This window comes from Brassica napus, chromosome C3 (genome assembly GCF_020379485.1).
Source record: "Brassica napus cultivar Da-Ae chromosome C3, Da-Ae, whole genome shotgun sequence".
Taxonomy (NCBI): Eukaryota; Viridiplantae; Streptophyta; class Magnoliopsida; order Brassicales; family Brassicaceae; genus Brassica; species Brassica napus.
Window position 1 is genome coordinate 35504093 of NC_063446.1, and position 17178 is coordinate 35521270.

At 34.7% G+C, this 17178-nt stretch overlaps 2 protein-coding genes and 1 long non-coding RNA gene across 4 annotated transcripts in view; 1 reads left to right on the forward strand and 2 right to left on the reverse strand.

The window, feature by feature from the left end:
* LOC106429537 (purple acid phosphatase 10) overlaps positions 1-16972 on the reverse strand; it is a 47663-nt gene extending 30691 nt beyond the window's left edge. The window contains exon 1 of the mRNA XM_048751166.1: positions 16769-16972. Coding sequence (XP_048607123.1) covers positions 16769-16957 — 189 coding nt within the window. The 5' untranslated portion in view covers positions 16958-16972. The remainder of the gene's footprint in view (positions 1-16768) is intronic.
* LOC106429549 (purple acid phosphatase 10-like) lies at positions 5596-8859 on the forward strand. 2 transcript variants are annotated; one of them, XM_022699714.2, is made up of 8 exons: positions 5596-5853; positions 6245-6383; positions 7188-7299; positions 7397-7626; positions 7693-7831; positions 7914-8131; positions 8218-8339; positions 8442-8859. In XM_022699714.2, exons 3-8 carry the CDS (start codon positions 7209-7211, stop codon positions 8638-8640), a joined length of 999 nt encoding a protein of 332 aa, XP_022555435.2. In that variant the 5' UTR covers positions 5596-5853; positions 6245-6383; positions 7188-7208; the 3' UTR covers positions 8641-8859. The 2 variants fall into 2 exon arrangements, with proteins under 2 accessions (XP_022555435.2, XP_022555434.2); XM_022699713.2 differs by lacking the exon at positions 6245-6383 and having other exon boundaries at positions 5602-5853.
* On the reverse strand, positions 11352-12553 carry LOC125583717. Its single transcript, XR_007320772.1, has 2 exons — positions 11824-12553; positions 11352-11708 (listed from the first exon to the last, which is right to left on the reverse strand). It is a non-coding gene; the product is annotated as an uncharacterized LOC125583717 (long non-coding RNA).
* Positions 16973-17178: the final 206 nt, after the last annotated feature.

Here is a 17178-nt window from a genome sequence, read left to right on the forward strand (position 1 = left end):
GCTCAACCTTTGAAAATCCCCTCAACAAAGAAACTGCTGATGTGTTCCCAGTATCATTTGTGAAGAAACTGTAGTAGTAATGAGTGTCCCGTGGGAGTGTGTGAGATAAGTCATGTAGCAGTACGTTTCTAGATGTAATCAAGCAGTAATTTTTAAATGCTTACTTGTAAAAATAACTCTCTCATGCATCATTCTCCTTGTCATAGTGAGTGCCTGATGTGGCATTTAGAAAAATCGTCCTGGAGATGGGGTGTCAGTCTTTGCAAAAGCATCATGGTGGACATCATTTTACGAAAACATAATAGGGTTTCACAACAGTATGAAAGAATACCTCCCACAATCTTGGGATTATAGTTTGTTGCAACAAAAACTCGTGGATCCACCCTAAAGCTTTTAAGTTTTGTGAAACCACACAACTTGATAGTGGAACACACTCAAGGTGAAAGACACGTCACTACAAAGAAAAAAATGCGGACCAAATCTTCAACGTGTTTGTCTAATAAAGTAGTGTTATCAATTATAAAGGTGTAGAAACCTATATAATAAAGTAATAGACACCTATCTATTTTATGGTTGCCATAACACGGTCTTTGTCTTATGGAGGATCGCTTACATGCCTCTTTACAGAAGTTAGTTCACCAGTTATAAATGACCTAAGATGAACATTTGAAAAAATAAAACTGCTTTGAATGATGAGTGAGTTTAAGTCCAAAAAATAATAATAATAGGGTTACCTGGAATACATGAGTGTTTGTTGGACGTTGACGGTAGCTTACATGAGTGTCGGCTGCAACACAGGAACACAGTGAAAAAAAATTAACAAAGGAAGCAAAAAAAGATCTTAGAAATATGAACATAGTCTTTTGCATTTTAAAAAGTCGATAAATATGTGAGTTTTAAAGTCGAGAATACTTTGTAGTCACATTAGAATCAAGCAGGAGCATATCCACGGACATCAGTTCATCACCTCGCCTGATGTTCCTTGCCTCCTAGAAACGCAATAGCCTAACCTCCACCTCCACCGTGGAAAAACATCTACAGAATTTCAAATCTGAAAGGAAAACTCGAGCATTAGCCATTTTTTTCAGAAAATAAGGAGATTGTTTTGTTTTAATAGATTGATAGGATGCTATAGATTGTAGAGATGCTAACCTTTTTATAGTGGAACCACCACCGCCTTTAAAGAGCTAAAGTGGAATTGAAGAGAGATCGTGGAAGGTGGATTTAAAGAGGGAATTCAATAGCAACGTTTCCATTGATTACTTGATCAGTAGGAAGAAGATGAACAGTTCGCTGGAAACTATAGAGTCGATACGGCGCCAATTGATCGCTGGATCAGGAGGAAGAATATTCAGTTTCAATGGAAACCCTAAATCGCCTACGGCAGAGATGGTAGAGAGATAAAAGACATGATAATAAACGCACCTTTTCGCAATACATCATATCATGCTTTAATAAAATAGTCTATGGGAGTCGCACAAAAAAAAATGTCTATGGGCTTAATAATGCAAAATGTTCAGACAGAATAAGAACGTAGGCCCAACGGATTTTGGAAAAGAAAAGAATGGTACGGAGCGTTAAAGCAACTGACGTGTCAGCGCAGGAGGCTTCCTATTTCTGACGTGTCGTCCTTGTTGGCAGCACCAGGAGTGATTAAAAGTCTCTTTTATATATAAAGATATAACGAACGTAAATTTGGATTCAATATGATTGTTCAGAGCATAATGATTTTATATATATAAAATTCACAAACTAAAACATAAAATTGAATGCTTTAAATTATTTGAGACAAACTCCTAATTACGGTGGTTAGGTTTAGAGGATATTTTTATAAGTTAATGAATGAAATCTTTCACGATCCATAATGCCTTTCTGAATCAAAGAGATCACATAACATGTTTAATCCTCATGTTTAATATATTTTTCAGTGACTTTCTCTAATTAGTCGACAGTGGAAACCAATTAGAACTGGATTTCATACACTTGACCTAACATAACACTGCAGATCTTAGTACTAATCAGGGATCAATCAATAGTCTTAATTTATTGAAGCTGTATATGGGGTTGTTTTGAACAAATAACAGAGAACTTTTTTTCAATATCAAGTTAGATGAACAATGTAACATTTTCAACAGAGAATCAAATTATTTGTGTCCAACACTACAAACATATTATTAAGGTGATCCACAAAGAAAGATAGCAACCGAGAAGAAGCCTTGAGTTCATCTTGTCCCACTGTTTTGAGCATCTGCAATCAGACAAAAGCTTCTTACTGTAAGAGATCTGATACAAACTACATTCTAGTACAGACGCACAGGCGATGACTGATTGCATGTAACAAAACAAAACATTCTTGCATGTATTATTCACAGTGACCTCTCACCTTTCATACCAAAAGAAAAACAATACGTGTTTTCGTAATTAATAAATAAATAAATTTATATTCTTTTTTTAAATCTAACAAAACTAATTAAGCTTCTCTAAACACATTGACCAAACAAAAAAATTATACTTCTGAAATACAGGTATACGTCCCGATATTTACATAGCTATTTAGTAGAGACGCTACTCACCGAAGGGCTCCAACAGCATGCAAATTATTGCATCGCGCACACGTAAAAGCAGAGGCAGTGCGCTGCAACTTTTTACTGCATTTAGAGCATGCAGCATAACACCACCCCTTATCTTTGTCAAGGCGAACAAACCTCCCAATGCGCAGGAAATCAATTTCCTGCATTATGGAAATAAGGTTCACATGCAACGTCACATCCTAAAATCCATGATTTTTTTTTAAAACACTGCCAGACACGTTACCTGCGATGCAGCATTGACGACAAAAGCGTTGAGCTCAGCCATTGTCATTGTCTCAACCTTCGCATATGATCTTAGCAGTGGGGCGGCTGATGGTAGACCAGTGTCCCTGGCGACCAACCAACGCACCATAGAACGGTTAGGCAGCCTAATAGTGTCAATGCACATATACACATTTAATAAACGAATAACATACTAGTAGAATCGGACTTCCCCTGCATTCGTCTTCTTATCAAATTACACATGTGTTCCTGACGTTGCATTGAGGAACAAACAACCTGTATAATGCACTAAATTTATAAAAATTTGAATGTTATGTCATTAAATACTAGCATATGATATGGAACATCTCAGTAGTACCTCCAATATCAGTACAACCAACAATGACCTTCGGATCAACACGCATGGCTTCAAGCTCTTTGTGAAAAGAAACAACTGGGAGTCAAATAAGCTTACGGTGACAGTTTCATCACTGCGCATATCCAGAATAGCATTTGTTAGAAAAAAATAAAAACCAGGCACTACATACGTACGTATATATAGACAATCAAGGTTAATAACAGTTACCTATCTAGTTTTATAGTCACCATGACACCATGACACGATTCTTTTCTTCCGGAGGATCACTAACAGTACTTTGCACACCAATGATTCCTCCTGTGATGTCTACGGAAAGTTTGAGAGTGGTATCAGTATGTTATATAGATAAACATATCATAATCTTTAATAAATGAAGCCCAGCTAATTAAGAATATTGTTTCGATTAGAATACCTGGTAGATGAGTGCTTGTGTTAGCTAAATCGAACAGCTCCGTCTGGTTACCGAACCAGAAACCTTATTCAGGTGAGAGATCGAGCAACCCTTATGGTCGATTTACAGATGGAAGGAAGTTCACCCGAAAATAAATATTAGAGCAAATTAACAGAAAATCAAAATCAATGATGATTATCAGGATGAGTTTCACCGGAAACCACAGGTTCACCGGAAAATAATAAGTCAGGATCTGGAAAGAATACTTACATTAACGTCCACCATCAGCATATCAAGCCACATGAGCGCTTGAGCTTCCCAGAATCGCAGCAGAACACTTGCTGGAGTTATCGGAAAAAAAAACTCGAGTTAGCCATTAAGCAGTGAATCTTTAGTACAATATAAGAGAGTCGAGTAGAAGAGTGAGGAAGAGATTGTGATTTCCAGAAGAAAAATACTGACCAATTCATACCCGACCTCACAGATCCAGCCAACGCAAACAACACATTGAAGAACTCGTAGTGGGAGTCTCAATCGATGGGATTAATCACAGATCCGTTTCATGGACGTTGAGGAAGTTCCACAGTCATCGTCGCCGAATAAGGGAGAGAAGGGATGAACATTTTTTTGACAAAAAAAAAAATTAGGGTTAACGCAGAATATAGTTGACTGGGCCGAATCACTCCCTTGACCTAAGCCCAATAGGATTGTACGTAGACATAACGAAGAAACAGCCCAAATGACAAACGAAGAAGCGTTGTGTTCTGTCCGTAGATACACGTGTCGTCTCCACAGCGAATGACTTAATGACCTGTCATCCGACGTGTCCTCACCTGGAAAAAAAGAACTGTACTTTATATATATATATATATATATATATAGATAGATAGATATGAAGAATAAGTGAACAGAAAAATAAGCTATTCCATTCTATTATGTTTTACATGCATCTTGTATTATATTTACGATAGCCCGAAGAAGAGAAGAGACTGATAGCTGGAAGAAAAGAAGAGCAATGGGAGGAAATGAACAAAGTGATTCGCAACGGTGGAAGAAAAGACAGGTTGCGAAGAGTAAAATGATTAGTGGTGATGATTTGATTATACAGACGAAGGTGATTGTGGCGTAATGATCAGAGGTGAAATTGATTGAATGATGAAGGAGAAGAACTGATGTCTTTGTGGCTTCACCTTTTCATCACCTAATTATATATAAACATGTGAAGAAGAATAAGACACGACATAATATATACAATTATCTAATAATTATTTTAATACTCCATCTGTTTCAATATAGATGATGTTTTAGAAGAAGTATTTTGTTTCAATTTACATGAAGTTTTTAGATTTTAAGGTTAACTTTAACTTTAATGGAAAATGTTCAACCAATTAGATTTTATCGTCTTTTTTATAATTGGTTAAATGATTTAAAAACTATATTTTTAAAATTGTTTTTTACTTAAATCTAACTTTTTTAATCTTTGTGCACTTAAGCAAAACATCAAATATTATGAAACAGAGGGAGTATATATTTTTAGGAGGTTACAACGGTTGTGTAGAAGGACAAAATGACAATTATATATAAAATATGCTGTGCACTCTAATTTTATAGGTAAAATAGTTAGATTTTGAATAATAATTTTTTGGTGGTTATGCAACCAAATTTCCCTTAAAGTTTCTAAGAGAAAAAAAGGAAATAATTTTTAATGATAAAATGATTTTCATTCTTCTTTACAAATTTAAACCAACAGCTTGGTGACAGGTGTTAACCCATATCTGAAAGGTGTGCCAGTAAGAACTTTTCTTAGCATCTCACATGCCTTTTTTTTTTAATAACTAATATTCCTACTAGATCTCCCGTTAAACCTGTTCTAACTAAAAATGTTCTTTTAAAAAGAATTTTCATTAATATTAATTTTTTTAATTAGAATAAAAGATATATTAGCAATTTCTATATAGAAGGCATCTTTATTATTTGTTATTTGTGGAGGGTGGTGGAAGGTGCTTTTTATGCTTCCCATCAGACAAGGTTTCATATGGAAACTTCTCCGTCTTTATAAGAATAGCACATTTCACAAAAGCTAATCTCAGCACTCAAGAAGAAAACAAAAAAAACCTATGAAAATGGGTCGTTTCGAAGGATTTTATCTTAGTGTTGTTCTGAACAGCTTCTTGTTGTTCTGTCATGGTGGCACAACAAGTAGATATGTCAGGAGGTTAGAGGCAACGGCTGATATGCCACTCGATAGTGATGTATTTTGTGTTCCTCCTGGTTGCAATGCACCTCAACAGGTACGTATACGTTTCTTCCTTTAAATAAGCAACAGTCTTTTATGAGTTTTGTTATGGTATCACTTTTGTCTTTTTTATTTATACTTGTTTTTGTGTAGAAAAAGCTATTTTTGGATGTTCTAGAATGAATTAACATTTGCTTATTAAAAGTTTATAAATGTGCAAGCTTTTTCTTCTCATCTATGTTAAGCAATTGATCTAAATTAACATCAGGGTCGACATGGGGACGCTATATAGTGAAAAATTTAATAATTTTTTTTTAAACAATTTAGAGGTCTATGTTTATGTATATTACATTTAAAAATTTTGAAATCTCAAAACCAATGTTTTATTGGACTACCCATGATCTGTCCTGAATTAAGGTTTTTTATTTGGGTTTTCCACAAAAAAGTGCACATTACACAAGGAGACCTTGAAGGAAAGGCATTGATAGTTTCTTGGGTGACACAAAAAGCACGAGGATCTAACTTGGTTCTTTACTGGAAAGAGCATAGCAACAAAATGCTAAAAGCCCATGGCAAATCCAAGAAGTACAATTTCTACAACTATACGTCTGGCCACATCCATCATTGCACCTAGGCCTGGGCATTTCGGGTATCGGTTCGGTTCGGTTCGGGTATTTCGGGTTTCGGATAGTTCGGATAGGGGCTAGAGGATCCATTTAGTACTCGACCTATTTTCGGTTCGGTTCGGTTCGGATAGTTTCGGGTTCGGTTCGGTTCGGATAGTAAATGTAGGAACCGGAAAATATCCATAAAAAGTTCGGTTCTCATTTGGATCCGGTTCGGGTTCGGATAGTTCGGGTAGTTTGGATAATTTAGATAAAATATTGGTTATTTAAGGTAAAATATCAAATAATTAGGATGATTTAGATAAAAAATTTGGATATTTCGGATTACTTTGGATATTTCGGATAAAAATATCCGGATAGTTTCGGATACTTTCGGGTAGTTTGGATACTTTATAATAATTTAGTTATCCTCAACTATTTTTAAATATTTTTAATAGAATTTTAAATTAAAAATATATATTTAGTGATGTTATATGTATATATAATTAATATTTTTATATATTCGGGTACCCGTTCGGTTCTCGGTTCGGTTCCGGTTCGGTTCGGTTATTTCGGATATAAAAATATAGGAACCGTTCGGATATTTGAGGGTATTGGTCCGGTTCCGGTTTCGGGTATTTCGGTTTGGTTCCGGTTCGGTTCTTCGGTTTCGGTTATTTTGCCCAGGCCTAATTGCACCATCAGAAACTTAGAGGTCCATCATCATCATTATCACAATCTTTTCTATCATAGTGTATCTGACTTTGTGGTTCTCTTCTTGCAGTATGACACCAAGTACTACTATATGGTAGGTGTGGGACAAACCGAACGCACGTTCTGGTTCCTCACTCCTCCTAAACCTGGTCCTGACGTTCCCTACACGGTTGGTCTTATTGGTAATTGTGTCCTGAAAGCATATTAATGGTTTTAAAAGAGAGGGAGTTATTATAGCTTTGAATCGACCTGAACTTGAGTTGTAAAGTTTTGTTGCAGGGGAACTTGGGCAGAGTTTTGACTCTAACATAACCTTAACACATTATGAGAATAACCCATTGAAAGGTCAAACAATTTTGTTTGTTGGGGATTTCTCATACGCTGACACATACCCGAACCATGACAATAATAGATGGGACATTTGGGGAAGATTTGTTGAAAGAAGCACAGCATATCAGCCCTGGATTTGGACCGTAGGAAACCATGAACTTGATTTTGCCCCCCAGACTGTAATGCTTCTTGGATTTATTTTCTCTATTTTGGCTTTACCTAGACTGACACTGATTGTTTTGCAGGGAGAAACCAAACCATTTCAGCCATTCAAGCATAGGTACCGTACTCCTCACCGATCATCAGGCAGCACAGAACCATTCTGGTACTCTATAAAGAGAGGTCCAGCTTACATAATCGTGCTGGCTTCATATTCAGCATACGGTAATTAAATGCAGCTTAAAGCTCTTAAACCCCTATTTTTCTTAAACGAAGACTAAGAGGACCCCCAACTGTTCTTGGTCAGGTAAATACACGCCGCAGTACATGTGGCTTGAACAAGAATTCCCAAAGGTTAACAAAACAGAAACGCCATGGTTGATTGTTCTGATGCATTCAACGTGGTACAACAGCTACGATTACCATTACATGGAAGGAGAAACCATGAGAGCGATGTATGAGCTATGGTTCATCAAGAACAAAGTAGATGTTATTTTTGCGGGTCACGTCCATGGCGAAAGATCAGTAAGACAACAATTAACTTTTTTTAGCCCACCATGTCTCTACTAAACTATAGTTCCTAATAAACTTGAGCTATTTGTGAAAACCAGGAATGTATATCCAACATTGCGTACAATTTGGTTAATGGAATTTGCAGTCCAGTGAAAGATCTATCTGCTCCTGTATATATCACCATTGGTGATGGAGGCAATCTTGAAGGATTGTCTACCATGTGAACTATTAATTAAACTTTTCTAATCATTGCAACTTTTTTTTTTCCATTAGATTCATCAGTACTATGAAGATCGAATTTGAATGGATATGGTTTCTGCAGAATGACTGAGCCTCAGCCTAAGTACTCTGCCTTCAGAGACGCGAGCTTCGGACATGCTATATCCTCAATAAAGAACAGGACGCACACTTACTATGGTTGGCACAGGAACCAGGATGGCTGCGCTGTGGATGGGGACACCATGTGGTTCTTTAATAGATTTTGGCATCCCATTGATGACTCTCCTGATGATGATTCTTGATGAGAACATTAGTATCTTATTTGTATGCATCAATTTTATTGTACATGTCCTTGTTCTAGATCAAACAGCGAAAGTGTAGCAAAGAATTAGATCAATAGACAAATGCAGAAACTACAGATTTTTTGATATAACTGTTTGGGTGTACCTATTCTGGTTTAGAGATTATTATGACTCAGATTTTGTATATACATATTTTAAATATAAAAAATTAAGATCTTATTTAATAGATTTAAAAAGGCTCAAATTTTTTTTTTCTGTATACTTATTATTTTTGTTATTGAATAATATAAATATTGTTCATAAAATCTTAAAGGGTAAAGTTTAGTAAAGTTAAAAAGATCAAATTTGAAGGGTCTAATTCTTTTTCTTTCCTTTTTTTTCACTAGGGTGGTCTATATATATATATGTTGAGCCGCCCTGGATACCTCCATCGTTTCTGACTAAAATCTTATCTGCTCATACAAACCTATTGGGGGTAATGCGAGAGTTAATTTGTATGCAGAATGATTTTTAAGTTTTGCTAAAGTAGTGTCTCTCAAAGTTATGTCATCTCTATTAGGCCAACTACCAATGCTCTAATAATGTAGCTTTTATTGTATATTGTAAGAGTTTGTAACGAGGATTTTGCTACCTAATCACTCCTCTGCTTCAGTCTCATTTAGCCTTTAGGCTCCTCTTCCTTCTCGTACAGTCTCTTACGGTTTATAAATTTACCCCCGTTTTGTTGTAACATGGAGATTTGTTATTGCTACTTAATACTTGGTAAACTCTTACGTTTCTTTGGACGAATTTTAACTACTTAATACTTGGTAAACGTCTCTACCCAAAAATAGAGCAAAGCGTAAACATTCTAATCAAATTATTTGATACAAAGCAGTAAACCTTTATCAAAAAATATATATATATACAAAGCATTAACTATTATATATTTATATACATATATCTAAATATTACAAAGCTTTAGTTATTATAAAGCTTCCCGTTTCTAGCTCTCAGCGTTATTAAAGATTCTTGACAAAAAAAGATCGACAATGTCACATGGTGGAAGATCGTAGGACGATCCTCTTTGCCTTTGCCACAAACCAACCAAATTTCACGAGAAGAGTTATCTTTAAAACTTGGAGCTGGTTTATACTCGAGTCTTCAACTTCTTTCAGAGTGCTGTCTTATAGTACAATAAAGGATTACACTATCTAGTTCTAGTATCTTCCTATTAGTATTAGGTTCAACATCATTCTATAAATACCTTACTTGAAGAATGAATATGATCAAGTTTAAAAATTGTTTTATGGTACTAGAACGTCATAATCTGTGTGTTTTACCGGATTCTAATCATTGTTTTGAATATTTTGTCGAGTCAAAATGTATTATAATTTTTTTTTTTAATTTTTTACTGAGTCTCTTTAGATTATCGGTCAACTTAGAACATAAAACGATAATTTGTATGTAAAAATAATTAAAATACAAAATTCAGAAGTTTATCAATGTATAAAACACTTTGCACTAATGGATTGAACTCATTTCCAGACAAAAAAATATAGAAATGTATTAGCTTTTCAGTGCAAGTGGTTTAAGGTTGATTCAACGGTTAAATTAAAAGTTTAGAATTTTTTCTGAAACTTGTTTGTCTACTAGTTCAATAGGAGAAAAAAACTCGTTTTTACTTATTTTTGGTCCGGTCTTATCTAAAATTCATCTCTAAAGTGATTTTGATATTTTATATTTTCAGCCATATAGAATTGTCTAAGCTTGCAAAATAAATATATAGAATTTGTGTACTTGTAAAGTAAACTGTTTTGTAAGAATAATAAAAATTAAATAATAATCATTCTAAAATGTAAAAGATAGGGATGACTTATTGGAGCCAAATTTCTTTTTATTTTTAGAATATAGAATAAAGTAAATTATTGGGGAGGATATAAGATTATCTTTTTCTTAATTTGACTATTATATAGTATTAGTTTAATGTGGTTTGGTGTTCCAAAAACGAAATGAAAATTACACTTACATAGATTTTGAGGAAAATATTTTATCTTGATATTTTTTTTAGTCAACAACTTTAAAGATTAAAACATAATAAGAAACAAAGAAAATGACAACATAATAGAAAAATAAAAGATGCGGCATGAAAACCTTTTAAATAAAAAATACAAAACAATAGTATAGATTTTCTATAATAGTAAACATAGATGGTTTATGTAAATATCAAAACCCAAACCCCAACTCACCCCCATTCTTTAACTACTAAACCATAAACTCTGATCATTAAACCCTAAATCATAAACTTCAAACACAAATATAAATATAATATAAAGAATAAGTGAACAGTAGAATAAGCTATTCTATTCTATTCTATTTTACATTTATCTTGTATTATATTTATACATGCGGATAAATAAGTTGAGTGAATGCAAGATAGTATTAGAATGTAACTACTGAAATTCAAATTGTAATTTACAACAAAATTGAACAAACTTTTTCAATCATCAAATAAAATGGATCAAATAAATAGTATATTACATATTAATAAAATTATGAAGTGTTTACAATTACTATACTATATGTATGTAATTAGCAAATAAAATAGTACTTAAATTTACAGTCATAAAACTATTTTCTCTTCCATTGTAACACTACACAACACATTTACGAAATGGTAACCCAAACTTGTATTCTCTGATGATAAAAAATATATGATACAAATGCTTAAATGATCAAATAATACGACTTTGTTTCATTAAAAATTACAAATGTTCATAAACATATTACAAACTGTAATCTTAAACATAGTAAAACACTTATGCTTAATCCGCAAATGGAATGAAATAAATAAATATTATAATCTATTAGTAAAATTAGAAAATAGTCTAAGATTACTATACTACAAATATTTGAAAGTAGCAAATAGAATAGACTGTTTCAAAAAAAAAAAAAACTAGAATAGACCTAAAATCTCATGAGCTATTATCCCTTCCATTGCGAAAATACGCACCACCTTCACCACTGGTACCTCCAAACTTGTTTCCTCCATTCAGATGCACAATCTTTCACAATGTCAAGTTGGATCGCTTGAAAGATGTGCAAATACATGCATGATTATAAAATATGGAATGTTATACGCAAGGAAAATAGAATAGAAATATATAATTTATGTGAAATGTCTTTTTGCTTAGCTTTATTTACCTTTTCTCCTCAAATGGAAGAAATAATGGCGGCGGAACATCAGGTGTTTAAGTGGAAGAAACGGGTTGCGAAGAGTAAAATAATTAATGGTGTGCGGTGATGGTTTGATTATACAGACGAAGGTGATCGTGGCGTAATGATCAGAGGTGAAATTTATAGAATAATGAAGGAGAAGAACCGATGTCTTTGTGGCTTCACCTTTTCATCACCTAATGATATATAAACATGCGAAGAATAATAAGACACGACATAATAAATACATTATCTAATAATTATTTTAATATACATTTTTAGGAGGTTATACAGGTTGTTTAGAAGGACAAAATAGCAATTATATATAAAATATGTTGTGCACTCTATCATTTTAGGTAAAATAGTTAGTTTTTGAATCACAATTTTTTTGTTGGTTATACAACCAAATTTTCATTAAAGTTTCTAAGAGGAAAAAAAAATAGTTTTAAAATGATAAATGACTTTTCATTCTTCTTTACAAATTTAAACCAACAGCTTGGTGATAGGTGTACAACCTAGGGGTGGGCAAAAAACCCAAACCGAACCGATCCAAACCAAACCAACCGAAGTTAAACCGATCCAAACCAAACCGTGCTCTTTACATAACCCAATTGGTTCACGTTTTACTCAACCCGAATGGTTTGGTTTGGTTTGGGTTCAAACAGAACCAAACCAATAATCCAATATATATATTAACATATTGTAAATTTTAGTTAAAGTTTTGTTTTCCATTTTTTCTTAACTTCCATATATTTTTAAAAAAAATCCAAATATGATTCAAATAATCCTAATACCCAAATATTGTATTGAAAACAAAACCTAAAAACTATAAGCATCTAAATCATAACCATCTCGTTTCGTTCATCTTCTCCAATTTTCATTCTCTAAATTTATTATAGGCAAACGCAACGGTCGGGAGGGAGGAGAAGACTAGAAGAAACCTTGGAGACTTCTAGATACTTCCTCCAATAAACGCACAAACAAATAGTACTTCGCCTACGAAACTAGAGGGCCTACTTCAGCTACAAGTGCGAGGGGGGGGGGAGCAGCAATGGTTCCCTCCACACATCAGAAGGATACACCAGTCACAACTTCAGAGATAGATGCACATCACACCTCAGGAGCAATAATGTTTACATTTTGTCAAAACTCAAATAAATCGTAAATTTGTCAAACGACTCTTCATGCCTTTAATCTATGGTAAGGGAGAATCCAGGCTAGTCAGGAAGAATCGCAGCAATTCCCCAATCCTAACGAAGTAGTTCCTCTGGAATCCAATGAACAACAACGATTACTTAGGATCAGCTTGCGAATTTGTGGCACCGTAGTAGAATCATTACCAATGGCACGCTGTGTGCCTAAGTGCGAAAAGACAGTGCAAGCTTTTGCTCTACGACCTTGCAAGGGCCTACAAGTAGAGCTCGAGGAACGCCTGCCACTTTCTCAATCGAAAATGTCAACTGTGAAGATTCTCGCGTTTCTTTATGTAATTTTAAATACAAGATCTCGAAGACCTTTGGCAGATTTCTTGCTCATATATCTTGTCTTATTTCTATTTTCTCGAAAAGAATCTTTGTTTTGTCTTTCTCAGTTATTGGATCTTTTTTCCGTGCTTAGCCCTAATTAGGGCATCAGATGTCAAGTTCTCCAGCTACTCCTGCACAAGCAACAGCAGTTATGGATCTGATTGAGGAGCACTAGGAAGGCGAGGCCCCATATCCGTGAGACTGGATCACTGTAATTCACGGAAGTCCATTTGGACCTCTCCTTTTAGTCAAGTCACTCCGTGCCTCTCGGGAGTAGGGCTTTGTTCTGGGGGGGGGGGCGACTTGCGCTGCTTTATAAGGGAGATAATTTCATAAAGTAACTCTCTCTATCTATCCTTAGAAGTAGGGGTTTCACCTTCTACTTCTATAGATAATTGCCAAGCCCAGCTGGAACTATTGACTTTACACCTTCTACCGCAGCTTGATTTTTCAGCTAGGGCGGCTATCGTTGGCAGCTCATCAACTACGAGAAAAATGTGATCGTAATCAAGCACATAACATTGAATCTCGTGCAAGACATTCTTTAGCTAAGTCTATAGCAGCTGATTCAATAGCTATGAAGTTCGTTTTGTTCCTCTGTGCATCTCTGTGATGGGCAAATCCCCATGAAAAAGGGGCAACTTTCGTGTAGTTTGTAATTGTATGTAAGGACTCTTTGATTTTGAGGGGCGGGGCCTTTATCCAGGGGAGAATTCTTCAGCAAGTGGGGGGAGTTTTTCTCTTCAATAAAATGAAAGGCAGGTATTTTTATACGAAAATTGAGAATTCAATAATAAATGTTCACTTGAGATTAGGTTCGCGAAGAAGAAGATCACAAATGAGATCTTGACCAACCCGAGCTGGTCTTGTAAAAGATCCGCTACAGAGCGAATACGTTTATTTTTCAAATGATTCATATCATCAAGTGTACCCATTCCAAATTTCATCTCAATCAAATGATCGGCAGCTGCTAATATATCTCGTGGCAAAAAAAATATATTGTTCTGAGGTATAAAAGGCAGTTTCATTATGGTGGTATACCAACCTCCTGTTCTGGAACTTCCAGTTCCAATCGAAGCATTCGGAAGCCTCCGCCCACATCTCCATTCAGGATTTCTAGCGTTGGCGGGTCCTGGAGTGCCTGTCAAGGGCGCTAAATAAAAACAAAAAGGTAGATGCAAATAGTCTTTTAGTTAATAGGTTTTGGAATGCTTACAAGTCTTTGTTACGCTAATTATATTACAAATAGTCTGCTCTTTGCTTATTATGTATTTCTTCCTTTGACGTGGTTAAGAGTTTTGTCATCGAGCTTTAATTTTTTTTTTGTTTCATAGATTTTTAAAGAACCAAACTAAATCTAAACCAAAACCGAACTAAACCGAACCATACTAAACCCAAACCGAACCCAAACCAAAGCTACTTTTAATTGGGTTGAGTTTTATAAAACCCAAATTAACCAAACCAAACCGAACCCAAACCGAACCCGAAACTAAACCGATATGCCCACCCCTAGTACAACCCATATCCGAAAGGTGCGCCAGTAAGAATGTCTTACCATCTCACATGCTTTTTTATTATTTTAATTTTTAATAGCTAATACTCCTATTATATCTTCCCGTTAAACATGTTCTAACTAAAAATGTCCTTTCTAAAATGAATTTTCATTAATATTATAATTTTTAATTAAAATAAAAGATATATTAGCAATTTCTATATAAAAGTCATCTCTATTGTTATTTTTTGTGGAGGGTGGTAGAAGATTTTTGATATGCTTCCCATCAGGCAAGACTTCATAAGGAAAATTCTCCGTCTTTATAAGAATAGCTCTTTTCACACAAGCTAATCTCAGCACTCGAGAAGAAAACAAAAAAACCTATGAAAATGGGTCGTTTCGAAGGATTTTATCTTAGTGTTGTTATGTCATGGTGGCACAACAAGTAGGTATGTGAGGAGGTTAGACGCAACAGCTGATATGCCACTCGATAGTGATGTATTTCGTGTTCCTCCTGGTTGCAATGCACCTCAACAGGTTAGACGCAACAGCTGATATGCCACTCGATAGTGATGTATTTCGTGTTCCTCCTGGTTGCAATGCACCTCAACAGGTGCGTATACCTTTCCTTTAAATAATCAACAGTCTTTTATGAGCTTTGTTATGGTATCACTTTTGTCTTTTTTTTTAATACTTCTTTTAGTGTAGGAAAATCTATTTATTGGATGTTCTTGAATGATTTAACGTTTGCTTATTGAAAGTTTATAAATATGCAAGCTTTTTCTCATCTTTGTTAAACAATTGATCTAAATTAACATCAGGGTCGACATGAGATGTTGGGAACGTTATATAGTGAATAGTTTAATAAATTTTTTTTAACAATTTACAGGTCTATGTTAATGTATATTACAATTTAAAAGTTTGAAATCTCAACGCCAATGTTTTATTGGAGAACCCATGATCGGTCCTGAAATAAGGGTTTTTATCTGAGATTTCCACAAAAAGGTGCACATTACACAAGGAGATCTTGAAGGAAAGGCAGTGAATGTTTCTTGGGTGACGGAAAAAGCATGAGATCTAACACGGTTCTCTACTGGAAAGAGCATATAGCAGAAAAATGCTAAAATCCCATGGCAAATCCAAAACGTACAAGTTCTACAACTATACGTCTGGTCACATCCATCATTGCACCATCAGAAACTTAGAGGTCCATCATCATCATTCTCATAATCTTTTCTGTCGTAGAGTATCATTATCACAACCACAAAGTCAGATACACTATGATAGAAAAGATTGTGATAATGATGATGATGGACCTCTAAGTTTCTGATGGTGCAATGATGGATGTGACCAGACGTATAGTTGTAGAACTTGTACGTCTTGGATTTGCCATGGGCTTTTAGCATTTTGCTGCTATGCTATTTCCAGTAAAGAACCATGTTAGATCCTCGTGCTTTTTGTGTCACCCAAGAAACTATCACTCCCTTTCCTTCAAGGTCTCCTTGTGTAATCTGCACCTTTTTGTGGAAAGCCCAAATAAAAAATCTTAATTCATAACCGATCATGGGTAGTCCAATAAAACATTGGCTTTGAGATTTCAAAATTTTTAAACGTAATATACATAAACATAGACCTCTTAATTGTTAAAAAAGAATTATTATAATTTTCACTATATAGCGTCCCCATCATCTCATGTCGACCCTGATGTTAATTTAGATCAATTGCTTAACAAAGATGAGAAGAAAAAGCTTGCATATTTATAATCTTTCAACAAGCAAAGGTTAAATCATTCAAGAACATCCAATAAATAGCTTTTTCTACACTAAAACAAGTAAAAAAAAAAGAGAGACAAAAGTGATACCATATCAAAACTCATAAAAGACTGTTGATTATTTAAAGGAAAGGTGATACGTACCTGTTGAGGTGCATTGCAACCAGGAGAAACACGAAATACATCACTATCGAGTGGCATATCAACCGTTGCTTGTAACCTCCTGACGTAACTACTTGTTGTACCACCATGACAGAATAGTACTAAGCTGTCTAGAACCAAACACAGGAAAAGAAGAACATAATATGGATTTACTGCTTCGAAATTGCCCATTTTCTTGAGTGCTCAGACTATCTTTTGTGAAGAAAGGTCCTCTGAAGAGCTAATTGTATAAAGACGGAGAAGTTTTCTTACGAAGCCGGTCCTGATGGGAAGCATTTTCCATGTCCCTCCCATAAAAGGTTGAATAAATTGGCATTTTGTAAGAAAAAGTTGCTAATATATACAAAATAGCTATTTTTAATGAAAAATATTTTTAAAAGACCAATTTTATT